At 46.5% G+C, this 16,363-nt stretch overlaps 1 protein-coding gene across 1 annotated transcript; it reads left to right on the top strand.

The window, feature by feature from the left end:
* The first annotated feature begins 1,427 nt into the window (after positions 1-1,427).
* On the top strand, positions 1,428-12,560 carry LOC115407910 (transketolase). The gene is made up of 14 exons (XM_030118485.1): positions 1,428-1,681; positions 3,359-3,476; positions 3,571-3,684; positions 4,477-4,574; positions 7,444-7,635; positions 7,725-7,843; positions 8,683-8,879; positions 9,002-9,166; positions 9,350-9,506; positions 10,409-10,539; positions 10,622-10,705; positions 10,791-10,884; positions 10,976-11,098; positions 12,209-12,560. Exons 1-14 carry the CDS (start codon positions 1,575-1,577, stop codon positions 12,394-12,396), a joined length of 1,887 nt encoding a protein of 628 aa, XP_029974345.1. The 5' UTR covers positions 1,428-1,574; the 3' UTR covers positions 12,397-12,560.
* The last annotated feature ends 3,803 nt before the right edge of the window (positions 12,561-16,363 follow it).

Here is a 16,363-nt window from a genome sequence, read left to right as displayed (position 1 = left end):
AATCTGATACAGAACAAGTTCAAATGAATTTTCAAGGATTTTTAAGCTCTTTTTTTCCTTCCGTATGATCGTCTGCAGCTGGACATTAATGTTAAAAACTCATTCTCTCCACCATGCATTATACATCCTTTACGATGTGCGGGAGGAAATGAAATTACTTGTGAAGCGGGAACTCGTCAAGTAATAAGGTCATTCTGTCACATTTCTTCCGCGCTTCACTGAAACGCCTCAACGTGGAAGATAAATATGCATGATGTGTTTTATTTAAAGGTGCAGTTTTAGAGCAAATGAAGTTCAGCCACTTTTCTCCATCAGGCTTGGCAGATTTGACTGTACAGCTCCAGCCTGCAACTGCTTTACAAGGTGGGATTCAGTTTGTTTTACTGTAAGTCCAACTGCTCTGAAATTGTGTCTTTTTGTTGTCCATCCATCTTCTGTGTGTCTTTGTCCAACTTAGAACATCAGAGTCAATTCAAAATGAGTATCGGTGAAGGAAGGATATAGTCTGCTGGACCTCTCTCTCTCTCTCTCTCTCTCTCTCTCTCTCTCTCTCTCTCTCTCTCTCTCTCTCTCTCTCTCTCTCTCCCTCACTCCCTCCATACTAATCCTCAACATCAACGATTACCAACATGACTGTGTGGCGTTGCTGAGATTTTTAATTTGACAAATTTATGCCGACATGTTTTTTTTAAATCCTACTTTCAAAAAAACTTCATTGTACAGCCTCCATGTTGATTCAGTTAGCATGTATAGGTTGCTGTGCACTATATGCATTCATAATGACTTTACAGGACCTGATAAAAGTCCTCTTGATGACAATGAAACTGTCAACCTCTAAGCTCAAATGCAAATTCTTCTATATTATTTAAAAAAGTTTAAAATTTTGAGAAAAAAAAAGGGGAAATTTCAGCACACCGCCTCCTGATGTAAAAGACAGTGACAGTCAACATTGCAGTCAGTGAGTTTTCCCTTTTTCAGTTCATCCTGCCGGCCGGTGTGGGCCCGCAGCCCGGATGTTTGACACACCCGATGGAAAAATACCAACACTGAGCATCTCTGATGCGGATCATCTCTGCAGCCGCAAACTTCAGTTTGACAAAGTCCCGCCTTTCTGAAGATCCTCTTTGGATGGTTACCAATTTCATGCGTGCCTTAAAGTGCTTAAGAACGTGATTTAATGCACTTAGGTTATGCAGCTTAGGGTAAACCCGTGCGTAACTGCGTGCGTAAGTGCGCCCGGAGTCCTCCGTGCGTGTGGCCTCGGTCTGTTGGTCTCGGTCCAAAGCCTTTCTTCTATTGGCTGAGCTCGGACGACAGCTCGCACTAACTGGAGGATCCCTTCAGCCGCAGATTAGCCATATTCATAGGCTTTGCTTGCAAACACGCCCCCTCCCTCCGCTCGACCCCCTCCTGCTCATCAGCGCGCTCTCTTTTTAACCCCTGCCGTCGTCCGCTGCACACTCGTCGCCTGTTTATTCTCGGGACAGCAGACCGGAGACTTTTTTAACTCTTCACTTCATTTAACCGGCTTGTGCGTGCGTGCGTGTGCTTTTTTTCTCCCGAGCATCGGCCAAATGGAGGACTACCACAAACCGGACCAGCAGACGGTGCAGGCGCTCAGGAACATCGCCACCCGGCTCCGGATCAACTCCATCAAGGCGACGACTGCAGCGGGCAGCGGGTGAGCTGAACCGGACGGAGAGATTAAAATATGCACCGCTACAAGTTATCCCTGGAGACACTGTATTCCGTGCACTGTGCGCGCATTTCTGTGAGGGTATGAAATATCAAAAAGTAAAAATGAGTTAAATGAGCGCATGCACGTGTCCAGCACGGGCATTCTGTGCAGATGGAGATGGATGAGATTAGTATATTACAAATGCAGGAGGTCAGAATGCACGGCGTCATATCTGTGCGTAAAGAGAGCCGTGTGCCGACTTATGCGTAAATTACGCACTAAATATGCTGTATATATGCATATATAAATCAGGTTTGAGCTCATTTATTAATTTTGTCATCTGGATTGCAGCACGCGGTACGCCGCATCCTTGAGTGGAAAGTCTCATTTGTTGCATTAGACCATGAACAATCTTTTTATTAAAAATATAAACGATCTGTGAAATGTGCGCTCCCGACATGAGTTGCTGCAGGTGCACTTGAACTCCTCACTCGCCCTGCGATCAGTTATATAACGGAGGCGCGCACATACTGAAGAGTTGCGTGCAGCCGGTGCTGGTGCAGCCCACGGGGCGACTCACCGCGTGCGCGTGTGACTGCAGCCTCGTTGCCACTGGTCCGAGCGCGGACGCGCCTCCGCCGCGCCTCCGCATGTGCCGCTTCGAGTTGCCGGAATTACGCAGGAAAATCCGTTCGACGTGCAGTTTTACTGAATCCCGAGTTTATAAGCAACCGATGCCATAAAAGATGAAAACGATTTAGAAATATTTCCAGGGGAAATTATCATGTAAAGCTGCATTTCACACATTTCTGGATATTTGTAATGTTTCTACAATGTGCTGCTGGGGTTGGTTTTCAGATTTATAAGGTGCAAAGAGTAAGGGTTTTCGTCCATATTAATGATTTCCTGAGAACCAGAAGATTTTTATCTCCACCCTATATCACAAATGAATGAACAAATGATTTTCCCAGTTCAGGTCTGGGGGCATAAACGACCTGCTGAACAGAAAACGACTTTTTTGTTTGTTTGTTTGTTTTTATATACAGTATCCTTTCTGTATCTGATCCAATTTATTTTCTTTTCAGAACAAAAAAAAAATAAAAGGCAGTGTAAGTCATTACTGGCATGTTTTGTGAAAAAGAATACCTAAAAAACACAAAGAAATTAAATGAATATAGAAATTAATCATGTGTGTTAACATGTTGTGACTCTAACGGATTTGGAGCTGCTCAGTGAATTTTGTACTGAATGTACATGTTGCATGAGGCACTGAGGAGACACGCATTTACCACATGCACTTACAGTGTGTGTGTCTGTGTGTGTGTGACAGAGAGAGAGAGAGAGAGAGAGAGAGCGAGAGAGGCTCTATATGTACTTACTGCTGGCCTGATCCTGATAAAGTCGCTACTGTTGTCCTCTGTCTTACATAACGGTGACTGCAGATGGTCTGGCATGAATTAACCTACTGGATCTGACAGACAACCAAACCCCCTCTCTGTGTTGCTCTTTTTTTCTCTTTTAATTCTTCCTTTTGCACCTGTTTTCACATGTACAATGTAACTAATGTAATCCGACCTTGTCTGAGGCTTTGAACAGCGGACTGAAGAAACTCATGGGTTCATTTGAACTGGACTCCCGTGCATCTAATTCCACTCTTGTTTCCTATTTATTCTGTTGCAGTCATCCCACATCATGCTGCAGTGTGGCAGAGATCATGTCTGTGCTCTTCTTCCACTCCATGAAGTACCGGCCTGAAGACCCGCGAAACCCCAACAATGACAGATTTATTCTCTCGAAGGTAAGAGATGGACATCATGGATGTGTCAGGGTGGAATTTTCATGCACTCCTGCGGGTAGTACATGATGAAATCTCTTTTCCTCTGTCTCCTCAGGGCCATGCAGCTCCTGTGCTGTATGCTGTGTGGGCAGAGACCGGCTACCTGAAGGAGAACGAGCTTCTCAACCTCCGCAAGGTGGACTCCATCCTGGAGGGACACCCCGTGCCGGTGAGGTGACACTCAGATCTGCAGGAGAGTGCCTGGATAACGATCTAGTGTTTTGTTTTGGTCAACGCTTTCCGTTGCACAGATTTGTGATGCTGAAAGAATCCTGACAATAAACCAGTATCTCTGTGATCGTCTCTCCCTCCTGCTCTGAACACCCTTCGTATCTTCCTGTTACCCAGAGCCGTTCTGCCGACTGGAGACAAATGTTTTGTGCTTGACTTTAAGTTCGACTTTGCTTCTGGCCTCTTCTTCTATTATCCGTCAAAGTGTGGTGGCTCACAGGCTTTAGGAGACGTTAGTGACAAATTCTATAAATGTACAATGATACAACAAGGTCGGGCAAAAAAAGTCATTAGTTAGAACCTCTAAATATGAAGCTGTTCAAACTTTTCTCTTTTCACTCTGTATCATCATCAATGGTTGGAAAAAGAGCATTTTTCGTTACATCTTATGCCGTATTTACAGTGTTCGGTGTACTTGCTGCACATTCTGTACATATGCAGACATGAGCACAGATTCACGCTCCAGACAGGAAAGGACAAAGCTGAGTCTGTGTCCCACAGATGCTCCGTCCTCTGCTGTAAGAACAGCGTTCACATCAACACTCCGACTGTAGCTGCTCTCATCTCGGCATGAATGTTTGCTGGGCTGTGTTTTTTTTGTCCATTAAGAAATTCAAAACGATCCATCTCTGCTGTTATTCATGCTTTCCAGCTTTGCACCCACAAGCTTTCATCCAGTCAAAGAGAAAAGATGCATGTTCTGTGTGCTTGTGTGCGTGCATGCCAACAGAAGCAGCAGTTTGTGGACGTGGCCACCGGATCTCTGGGTCAGGGCCTGGGAGCTGCCTGTGGGATGGCCTACACTGGGAAATACTTTGACAAGGCCAGGTAACACGCACAGAAATCACTCTCGTGTACACGACTGCACACACACAAGTCGTACCTGAACAGTGAGTAACCCCGAGCAGAGGCAGACGTGCAGGGAGCGCAGCAGTCCAGCTTGCATCTGCACATATTAAGGTGGGTTGTGTGAAATAATGCATGGCATAGTGGAGGATGAGGCAAGTGGTGCAGACGTGACATTTCAGCCTGGAGCTCGGGATCAAAGCCTCCCTGACAGGCCTGCACTGCGCTGACATTTAGGCAGCCGCTCCGAAGAGCCGACCTTTGACTTGTTTTACCTTCGGACCCAGATCCACGGTGGTGCCGTGTGCACAGTGCAGAATCAGAAACGTCTTGGGCAGGAGATTGAGTGAATTACACAAAAAAAAAAGTTAAAACCTGATTCATTTTTATTTTCAGCCATTTGTTTTTCTGTCTGCTTAATTTAATTGGTTGGCGTTATAATTTGTCGAGCCTGCTCTGCACTTTTCAGTTGCCGCTCAGCGAGATGTTGGCTGATTTTAATCGCTCCACGTGTGTCTCCTTTGTTCTCCTGAGCTCTAGAAACAACCACATGGATTTCATTCCAACCGCAGACAAACAGAACAGTAGCTTCTGCTGGGACACAACACACTCCATTCAGCTCTCAGGAGTCAAAGTTCCAAACACTTCCAACGTGGACAAAAGAAATACAGATATTTTCACATGCTTTTTTGCTTTGAGCACACAGCCGACAGAGGGAACGCCGTGGCTGCACTCTGAGCTGACTGCCCTTCATATCGCTCTCTCTGCATCCTGTGTGCACTCGATTGTTTCTGCTCTAATAATCACACATGCATAAGCAGCGTTCCTCCCTCATCTCTCTGCCTCGCCCATTTCTCTCATCTTCCCTCTGTAAAAAAAAAAAAAAAAAAATGTGAAGAATCCCACGCTGCAATTATACTGCACATACACCACACCGCGCATGTGAATCCATACAGTCTGCTGCGTGCGACCGCGTGCGCGTGCATATAGCTCGAAGCAGCACGTCAAGATAATTCACAGCAACGCTTCACTTAGAAAGCTGCATCACTGCTTCCACAGAAGAATCTGCTGAAATTAAAAAAAAAAACCCAAAAAGCTGAATGAAAATGATGATATCAACCCCTCTAAAGGACGCAGGAACTTCACACAGAGACGAGCTGCAGGTTCAGCTCTCACCTTTGTCCCTCCACACAAATCACTTTGCGTCTGTGAGGTTGATTAAAATCAGATACTTGGATGAATCTGTCTGGAAAACGCCTCAGTGAGGCGGAGACGAGGCAGAATAGCTGCTCAGTGAGTCGAGCTCGGCTGAGATTATCGGATCAAACACATGAAGAGTTACATTTCTCATGGAAGGAGATGATATGATTCAATGCACAGTTTCCTGACTGTCATTAGTTTTGCCTTGACAGGATTTTATCGTATGGATTATGGATGTTATGAAGAGAACGAACAGGCGAGGGTTACGGTTAACCCTAACAGCTCTGACAGCTGCAGACTATCTGGAACGGATTATCAAACAAATAAAACTAGAAACATCTTAACGGCTAACAGGAGAAAGGTTACGGCCATTAATTATATCGCATTGTGTGAAAACAGTCGGCATCTGGTGTTTAATCACCATCTGGTGCTTCATTATGCAGTGTGAGACAAATAAAGATGTTTTTCTGGAGCTGTACGGTGCAGAGCCACTGGGTGGGTCAGTGGAATCGATGGGCCATGAGGGGTTGGGACAGACATCGCCTTTAAAATCTCTGTCTTTGCTTTGATTCTCCAGTGACGAGTTCGTTTCATAAACATTCTGGCTTCTGCTTCATGTTGGCGTTTTGGGTAGTCTGAGTTGGCGCAGAACTCTAAACTTTGGATCTTCCTACAATTTGAAGGCCACTGATCTAAATGTTTTAATACACTGGGACTTTTACTTTACATTTTTCAATTTGCAGAAGTAATCACATTCCTGCTGCTTTTGAATTACTACTTAGCAAATTAAGAATGATGAAGCCCTTTTCAAATGTTTAAAGACTTGTATACTGAACCAAAAATGCATCATGGTTGTCAAAAGTGGCTATTGTCGCTTCATTTATTTAAAAATCAAATAACTTAAAAAACAAATGCAACATTTTCCACACAATTATACATGCAAAAAGTAAGAAAATATTCATTTCAAATTCAATCTGTGAAGGTGGAATGCAGAACAATAATAAGAAATGATGAATATTGAATGATGAACAGAAAATGTCATTATTTCTATGATATTTGGAGATTACATTTCACATGCTGATTTCACCTTTACCTCTTCTCCACACTTTAGTGAAATTCCTCTCCTCTCTTTCTTTTCCTTTTTCTTTCTGTTCTGTGTATTTGGGGGTTTTTTCCCCCTTTTTTTGTCTTTGGGTAGGAATGCGTGGCGTAATGCGGTGTGTCTCAGCCGATCTTCCAGTTTTAATGAGAATGTGTCTATTTGACTGGAAAGCTGTCAGGAGTCGTTACCCCACAGGAGCAAACCGCTCAGGATGATCTGAGCGCGACGGGGGGGTCGAGGGGGGGTCGGGGGGGCGGCGGAGGCTCTGCGCCTGCGTGTGTGCTTAGGTGTGAGGGTCAGCTGTCACATCGGGCTCTATAGGAAGGTTCAGAGGATGGGAGGGGTGTGGCTGGGGGGGGGGGGCAGATATGGAAAACTACCCTCCTCTCTTTGTCTCTTTGTCTCCATACATCAGTCCACTGAGTGACTGTGGATCGGTTGGTGCAATAATCCCAGTCGGTGTTTAAATCTGAAGCACTTTCAGTCTGCTAAACGCTGTGAAGCCGCTTTGAAGTCTCACCTTCTTCTCCTGGCTCTGTTCGTCTGAAGCTATCGGGTCTTCTGCCTGCTGGGGGATGGAGAGCTGTCGGAGGGCTCGGTGTGGGAGGCCATGGCCTTCGCCTCCTACTACCAGCTGGACAACCTGGTGGCCATCCTGGACATCAACCGGCTGGGCCAGAGCGACCCGGCGCCGCTGCAGCACCATGTGGAGAAGTACCAGCGGCGCTGCGAGGCCTTTGGGTGAGAGGGGGGGGTTAGTTTGGTGTTTTGTGTGAATGTGAGGAATCTGAATGTGATATGAAGATTTAACGATATATGTATTTGCACAGCTGGCACGCCATCATCGTGGACGGCCACAGCGTGGAGGAGCTGTGTAAAGTGCTGAGTCAGCCCCGTCACCAGCCGCTCGCCATCATCGCCAAGACCATTAAGGGCAAAGGAATCCCAGGTAATCAGCTGCTTAGTGAGGCGCAATATCAGGACATTTTCCCCCGTTATCCTGATTCCGGCTCCAAACTTTCTCCTGAAGTGATGACTGCGCTGTGGCGACGGCCGGCTGCGAATAACAGTCCTGTCAGAAGTTTTTGTAGCGGCTCTGAGGAGCAGAGGGGCCCGAGCCCGCCGTAATCCCGGCAGCTCTGCAGTGCTTTAGCCGCTGCAGCGCGCTAATCCCTCAGAATGTGTAGAATATACTCCCAGCAGCGTCGCATTGTGACTGTGTTGTGACAAACATAAGGCTGAAAGTGTGCGACCACGTGTGTGTGTGTGTGTGTGTGTGTGTGTGTGAGGAAAAAACAGAGAGACAAAAAGAGGCAGTTGTTTTAACAGAGAGGCGGATTTTGTCTTTAAAAAGATCAGATAATTTAAGAAATTTCGAGTATTCGTGTAAACCCGGGCCTCCTGACTCTAACCTTTAACCTTTACACCTATTGTGACCCACTGGGGATGAAAATGTGACGGCTGGACGAGTACGTTCTCACGTGCACGTCAATAGATCAGGGATATCCTCCGTTGAAATCCGGGCTGTGTGGATTCTGCATGTTCTCACTGTTTGTGGGGTTTTGTTTGATCGTCTAGTTTCTTCCCTCTGTCTGAAAGCAATGACCTGAAACCCTGAAAGGTCTAGAAGATCAATTAGCTTTTACTGAAAATGTCTATTGTAAACATAATTCATACAAGAAATATTCCAAAACCAAATAAAATGTTTTTACCGCTGTTGACTTTAAGACATTCAACACATCTGTGCTTTAAAAAACCAACGTTCCGTTGTGTGTGTCTGTCTTTCAGCGGCCGAGGATAAGATGGGCTGGCACGGCAAACCGCTGCCCAAAGACATGGCGGAGGGCGTCATCAAAGAGCTGCAGAGCCGCGTCATCAGCTGCAACAAGCGCCTGTATCCGGCGCCGCCCAGCGAGGACACGTCGTCCGTCAGCCTCCGCAACATCCGCATGCCCAGCGCTCCCAGCTACAAGCCTGGAGACAAGGTGGGCTCAGCGCACGGTTCCACACAGCACTCCAGATCAGCCCGCTCTTAAAATCAACGCGTCGGTCGTGTATTTTTAAATGGAATGCAGTGATGATGTTCTTCACCTCCTTGTGAGCTCAGATCGCCACCAGGAAGGCGTACGGCATGGCCCTGGCCAAACTGGGCCGCTACAACGACCGGGTGGTGGCTCTGGACGGAGACACCAAGAACTCCACCTTCTCCGAGCTCTTCAAGAACGAGCACCCCAACCGCTACGTGGAGTGCTACATCGCGGAGCAGAACATGGTGAGACGGTCGGGAGGGAGAGCGGCCTTCAGACGACTGAAATATCTCATCGATCAGTCTGAACTGATCGGATTCTTAAGTTAGGAGTTTGTGTTTCTATACAGTGTTGTGACTGCACGTTTTCACCTCTTCCTCCTGTCTCCCCCCTCTTCCCCCTCGCTCTCGTTCCCTCGCTCCCTGCAGGTGAGCGTGGCGATGGGCTGCGCCGTGCGAGAGCGGAACGTGGTGTTCGCCAGCACCTTCGCCACCTTCTTCACCCGAGCCTACGACCAGCTGCGCATGGCCGCCATCTCCGAGAGCAACATCAACCTGTGCGGCTCCCACTGCGGCGTCTCCATCGGTCAGTCAGCAGACCCCACCTCTGACCTCTGACCTCTGACCTCGCCTGTCATTCAGTGTAATGTGGAGTCGGAGAGAAAAGTGATAGAAACTCTGACTCGTTTTAATGTGAAGATGCCTTCGCTAGTCTGTAACCTTGAACATCCTTTTTTATGATCTGCATTTTTATAACGTGTAAAGTCAATTTGTTTTAGACAAAAACAACAAACACAGCTGCTGTTGCATCTCCACACGTACACTCACCACAGCACAATTATTGATCAGCCTGAGGAACTGAACAAGATTTAACTCAAGTGGTTCAATAGATACTTACAGCCTGATTATTTGGCACAAAGATGAAAATAGCTACATTCTTTCTCTTCAATCACACGTTTTCCTTTTCGTCACCTGTACATAATATTTTTTTAATGGATTTAGCTCACTCATTCAACTTAAACTCACAAACACACCTGTCTCTCAAATGCAATCTGACTGCATGCTGTAGTTCGCTGTGCCACATGAAGTTTGCCACACGCTTGTTTTTAATTTTCTCTCAGCAGGTTGAACCCTTTCCTCACTGTTCGTTGATTTTAATCCCTCACAATGCTAAACCTTTTTTTCCACCCTCATGTTCTCAGCCTCCTTGTCACTGTGTTGTCCATATTCCTCTCCCGGTATCAGCACTCCTCCCGTCCTACCTTCCCCTCTCTGCCTCTGTGTCATGGAGGTGATGACAGAGTGGCCCGATCCCCTCTCACCTTTTCCTCCTCCTTCCCTTTCCTCCTCCTCCTCCTCCTCTTCCTCCGCCTCCTCAGGTACATTGCATGCCACTCTTTACAGACTGAAAGCATGCCGGTCTCTCAGTATTTAACACTGTGACGCCTGGGCTCTAGTTTCACTGGCTCGTTCTGTGTGTGTGACCAGGGGAGGACGGGCCGTCTCAGATGGGTCTGGAGGACCTGGCCATGTTCAGAGCCATCCCCACGGCGACCGTCTTCTACCCGAGTGACGGCGTCTCCACTGAGAAGGCCGTGGAGCTGGCTGCCAACACAAAGGTTCGCAAAGTTCTGATCGAACTTCATCCAGAGGACGAGCTGAAGGCCGAGCAGCCTGTTGACCGTCTGCGGTTTGTTCCAGGGTTTGTGTTTCATCCGAACAAGCCGCCCAGAGAACAACATCATCTACAACTGTAACGAGGACTTCCACGTTGGACAGGCGAAGGTTTGTGGACTGTTATTTTATCACAGTGTCCTCCGAATGAATGTAAACTTCTACATACAAACGTTCATCCTCTCCTTCCACTCAGGTTGTATATAAAACCAACGATGACCATGTGACTGTGGTGGCGGCCGGAGTGACCCTCCATGAGGCTCTGGCTGCGGCCGAAATGCTGAAGAATGGTGAGAAGACGCCCATGGAGGCAGAAAAACGGGGAAGTTCAGTGTTTAGCGATTGAAGAAGCAGAGTTCACCCTGATCTCTCCCCCCTCAGAGAGAATCAACATCCGCGTGATCGACCCGTTCACCATCAAACCTCTGGACAACAAGCTGATCATCGAGAACGGGAGAGCCACCAGAGGACGGATCCTCACCGTGGAGGACCACTACTATGAAGGTAAACAACAGCTAGCTGTTGTGTGAAAGTCGAGCTTGTGCTGTTGACAACCATGTTATTTCCTAAATATCAAGTGTTTCACATTAGAACAATGAAAACAAGACCAGACACTGTTAGATCTCATGTACCAACAACGATAAGAGATTATTTGATGCATAAAACATAATGCACAATAAAGCCCACTTTAAGTCGGCCAGCCAGGTTCGTTTGGAGTGTGTGAACTTTAAGAAGCAGACATGAGAAAAACGGGGATGCAGCTGGTTGCGTGTTTGTTCTACTTGTGTATCAGCTCATGAATAAAAAAGCCAGAAGCAACAAAGGACAAATGTCTGTCTGCAGATGAGGAGCCTAAGGAAGAAAAGAAAGGAGTGTGTGTTTGTGTGTTTATATCATATTATTTATTTATTTTTTATTTAATGATTTTTATTTTTTAATATACATGTATAGTGGGGGAGGGGAGGGGGCGGAGCCTGTCAGGGTTTCTTAATTTCAGCTCTGGCCTTTGGGCTCTCGCTGACCTACATACAGCGTGACTGAAACAAGCATCCGTCCCTCTCTCCTCCTCTTTGTCACCGTGTGTGTTTGCTGTTGTAAATATAGCAGCTTTTTTTTTTTTTTCATCCTGAAAGACGACATGTATCTTATTCACAGTGGAGGCGAAGAAAAGGGAGCCAGGCCGACTGTTTGAGTGGCGCTTTGGGACGCTTCTGTTCACACACACACAGTCTAATTCACACAAGGAGTTACACCAAGTGGAAATATGAATTTTAAATGGTTTAAATGGTCTCTGTACAGAGATAAGGAACGGCGACAAGAAGCTTGTTTTAGTGTTCATATTAATGATTTTTGAAGCTACCCTTTAACAATGTGAAGGTGTGGCGAGAAGAGGAGTGAGACAATCGAGGGAGGGTGGGCTCCTCTGCTGTCAGCCCGGATCAGATCTCAGAGCTCAATCACCCCTGAAGTGTGAAGAGATTGAAAATGACAGAGTGATGGAGGAACATAGGAAGCATGGAAGACATTCATCCTAATAACAGGAGGGGGAAAGAAGGCTCTGATTTGGACAACCTTGCCCTTTAAACTCTGTAATCTGCTGTGGTCCAACCTCAGGTGGTCTCGGCGAGGCGGTGTGCTCGGCGGTGGTGAACGAGACCGGCTTCAGCGTCCAGCGCCTGGCGGTGTCCCAGGTTCCCCGCAGTGGAAAACCCCACGAGCTGCTGCGAATCTTCGGCATCGACCGTGACGCCATCGCCCGCGCGGTCCGTAAGATGCTCAGCGGCTCGGCCAACGCCAAGTAGGAGCGCTGCGGGAGCGGCGGCAGCGGGAACAACATGGTAAACGCCCCCGTGGTTAACTGTGATCACCATGACGACACCGACACCGGAGGAGGAGGAGCACGTCTGGTCCACTCACGCTCTCCTCCTCAGACAACAGTCTCAACCATTTTGTTTGAAAACAAATAAAACTGTTCTTTTTGTTGCTATTTGTCATTCATGTTGGTCTTACGCCCCTGCCCCCGGATTTTTACCCCATCAGTTTGTGAGTTGAGTCCACACACACACACCTCCTCCCCGTCACTCACACACATGTCCACGCCTCCACCCTCTAGTCTCTTCCTACCTCTCAAAGAAAGTTCTGGTACTGCTGTAGTGTCTCAGTGAAAGCAGTGAACGTGGTTTGGAGTGAAGTCAAGTCTTTTTTAAAATAATCTCTGTGGAACCCCAATGCCCCCCCCCCCCCCCCCCCTCACTTCTTGGGCTCAGCGATTTGAACGGCGGTGTGAGTCCCGCCCGCCCTCCAGCCGGCAGGGTGTGGACCGGCTCTGGTTTGGTCTGCTCGAGCACCAGCTGTTTTTAACTCTTTTGACTCCTGTTTGGATGGAACTGCTTTGCACCAATAAAGGGATGGTTTCTCACAACGCGAGTGTCTGAAGTGCTTCTTGTGGGTCGGATTGTAGTAACACAAAACAACAACTGTACCAACCAACCTTCAACTTCTTATGCAACATGTAGGTTTTTTTACACCAGATATCCTTCAAGTCAACAAATCTTTAGGACTGTAGAAAGTGTATGAACTCAGAAACAGTAATATCAGTGCGTTGTTACAAGCGTGAAGTAGTTCAACATAAAGTTTAACTTTACTAGACATTACTATGTCAATGGAAGTGGCAAATATTTAAAGGTGCATTAAGGAGTTTGCACGTTTTATGCGAAACGGCGCCCCCTGCAGGCCTTGGGCGTAATGCAGCTTAGTGAAAAACTCGTGCCTGTGGCTCGTGTGCACGAAAGAGGGGGACTCCTTCCTCGCTCTTTTAGTAGCGCTCGAGTAAAATGTAAGTTTCTTTTACCTGGTGGAGTCTGTGTGGAGCTGTGGCAGTGCTAGAAGCCAGTCTTTTCTTACTTTCTGGAAGCTCCTGCTCAGTTGTTGCTCACTAAGCATCTGGAGGAGTAATGGCGGACAAAAGGAAACCTAACTCAATCAGGCCAGCCGGAGCGCGCATTATGTCATTCCTTTCAAATTCTCCCTCAAAAAATGCTGGTGCCGGACCGGCACTGCGACTTTCAAGTGACAATTTAGCGCTGTTAGAGGTACTTGCAATGAATATGTCAGGGCACATTGTACACATCATTAAAAAAGTGTAGCATATCTATGGTGGAAAATAAGTATTTTTAAAGTTGAAACACTCCTTAATGCACCTTTAAGGGAGAACATTAAAGGCTGAAGTGGAGAAGGGATCCATGTGGATGGCAGTGGCTCTGTAATGCAAAAACAACCAATTTGAATCAGAATATCCATCTTCTATGCCTCTTATTCCAATCTACGGTTGCAGGATACTGAAGACAATCCAAGCAAACAATGGGCAGCTTCAGAACGCCAACTGACCTCGTTGGATTGACAGCTTGACTGTTTACCCGCATCCATCCATCTCCCACGCCTCTTTGTCCACCTTCAGGTCACGGGGCCGATTCAAACTGACCGTGTGTGAAGTCTGGCACCGCAAGGCCAACACAGAGAGACAGGCAACCACACACACTCACACACACACCTACAGGCAATGTAGGGTCACCAGTCAACTTCAAATGCACGTTTCAGGACACAGAAAGATACTGTAAATGTAAATAAAGTGTCCTTGAGCAAGAAATTGAGGCCAACCTGGTCCCAGTGAATGGACTGAGTGCCTAACGTGGCAGCTGTCACCGCTGGGAGTGTGTGTGAACGTGACTGACAGTGTAAAGCACTTTCGGGGTGCTAAAGCAGTGGAAAACGTATACAAGTGAAATTTATTGTCTATTTACCATTGAATGTGCTCCAAGCACATGTTTGTGTCTATCTGGAATTTATTCATGATATATAATGGAAATAAGGTCTGCTAAGACCTAATAACACACTACACCAAAGAAAACAAGAGCAGGACAACCTTTTACTCTCATTCTAGTCGAATGCATTTTTTAAATTAACACTCAAAGTTGTACTTTAGAAAGTGAAGCTGTTTGCTGCATAATGTCCACTGTGACTTTAAGGCAGGGTTTTCAAAGTGTGGAGAGATGAACAGCATAGTCTGAACAGCTATGTCAGCTGCTGAGATCCAATGAACAGTTCTGCATATTTTCTACTAAAAAGTCAAATCGAAACAGTGACACATAGACACAGAACTGTACAGAATGAAAAGAAAGAAAGACGTCAAGGTGGGCAGTTCAATCTCTGCTTCTCCTCAGCAAGACTCTGAACCACAAGTTGCTCCTGATGGGAGGTGGGCACTTCGCATGAGACCCCCGTGTGTGTGAAGGGTTGAACGTGAGTAATGGCGTGAAGTGCTTGGAGACTGAGGAAGGTGTGACGCACATGCCTTTTACCACATAGACAAAGAACGGCAAAATCATATTTCAGACAGAAATCCATCACAGATAAACAGAAATCAGATCAAACTCTACTTTCGCCCTTGAGGATGACACTAATCTTCGTCCACAGAGCGACTCATGGCTGCTTAGCTATATCCTCTTATAATGTTAAGCGAGGGTCTGTATATAGAGCTGAGTCCCACTTTGTGTGTGTGTGTGTGTGTGTGTGTGTGTGTGTGTGTGTGTGTGTGTGTCAGCGCCAAGGTCTAAGTGCCCAGCGACTGGCTGAAGCCTGTGGGGGATGAATACAAGCCCAGCGCCACTAAGCTACATGCATATTTAATGTGTGTCAATAATTTAAAAAGCTATTGAAAGATTCACACAGGATGCTGCATAAATGTACACATCCACGAATGAAAAGCCAAAAACTACTGATGATGGGGGTAAAATATGTGTCTCATATTTGTCATTTAGCTAAAGGTTATTGGACAGAATAAAATCAACTCAGCCACGGCAATTCAGTTTCTATGTTTTTATGCCTTAAAAGGTCCATAAAGAACACTGGTCAGGACAGTTTTTATCTCATAAGTCATTGCATATAGAGTGCAACTGTTGTATCTGTTAAACTACTTCAGCTTTGCACCGAAGTCTAATGTATCATCTGAACTTGTCTTCATTCAGGGTACGATTTATTGTTAATCATCTTTTTAAAAAAAGGTAAGGTAAGGTACTTTATTTGTCATTATACAGTGAATGTACAACGAAATTCTTCATCTATAGAAAAGCCTGTAGAGAAGATAATGTATCACCTCTCTAAACTTGAACTCTGCTGTCTTTTTATTGTTGTTCCCTGTTTAAAAACCCTGAAGATTCCACTGATAGAAGTCATTTTCACTCTCCAGCTCTGCAGCCAGAAGCAGATCTTCCTTCAGTCCAGTCCTCTCGCCTGACTGTCCCCAGCAGTCCTGCTCTGGACTGAACGCTGAACACCAGCTGGGGACAAAGACCCCAGAAGACGGGACGTGATATTTAGGACAACCCCTGACCTCCCCTCCTATAGCGCAGCAGGAGCCGGTCTGGCCGTGGAGGAGGCCGCAGTGTGTCAGCTGTGTGTGTGTGAGGCAGGAGAGTAAAACAGGGCCGACAGATACACCACATGCATGCATGTACAGTGTGTGTGTGTGTGTGTGTGTGTGTGTGTGTGCGTTCTTGTATTTCTATCCTTGTCGGGGCCAAATGTCCCCACAAGGATAGCAAAACGTGGAACGACGTGCCTTGTGGGGACCTTTTTCCGGTCCTAAGTAGGAGAAACAGTGTTTTCTTGACCATGTTGTTGTTACTGAAAAAAGTAAAAGTGCAAAAACATTTCTTTAGGGTTAGGCTTTGTTGTGGTGTGGGTTAGGGTTAGGGTAAGGGTCAGGGTTAG

Source organism: Salarias fasciatus, chromosome 20 (assembly GCF_902148845.1).
Source record: "Salarias fasciatus chromosome 20, fSalaFa1.1, whole genome shotgun sequence".
NCBI lineage: Eukaryota > Metazoa > Chordata > Actinopteri > Blenniiformes > Blenniidae > Salarias > Salarias fasciatus.
This window is presented reverse-complemented; position numbering and strand designations above follow the sequence as displayed.

Bases quoted from the DNA above. Each gene is read 5' to 3' on its own strand.
- LOC115407910 (XM_030118485.1), top strand. From the start codon at position 1,575: ATGGAGGACTACCACAAACCGGACCAGCAGACGGTGCAGGCGCTCAGG. The intron at 1,682-3,358 runs GTGAGCTGAACC...ATTCTGTTGCAG, and splicing joins ACGACTGCAGCGGGCAGCGG to TCATCCCACATCATGCTGCA. The intron at 10,706-10,790 runs GTTTGTGGACTG...CCTTCCACTCAG, and splicing joins TCCACGTTGGACAGGCGAAG to GTTGTATATAAAACCAACGA.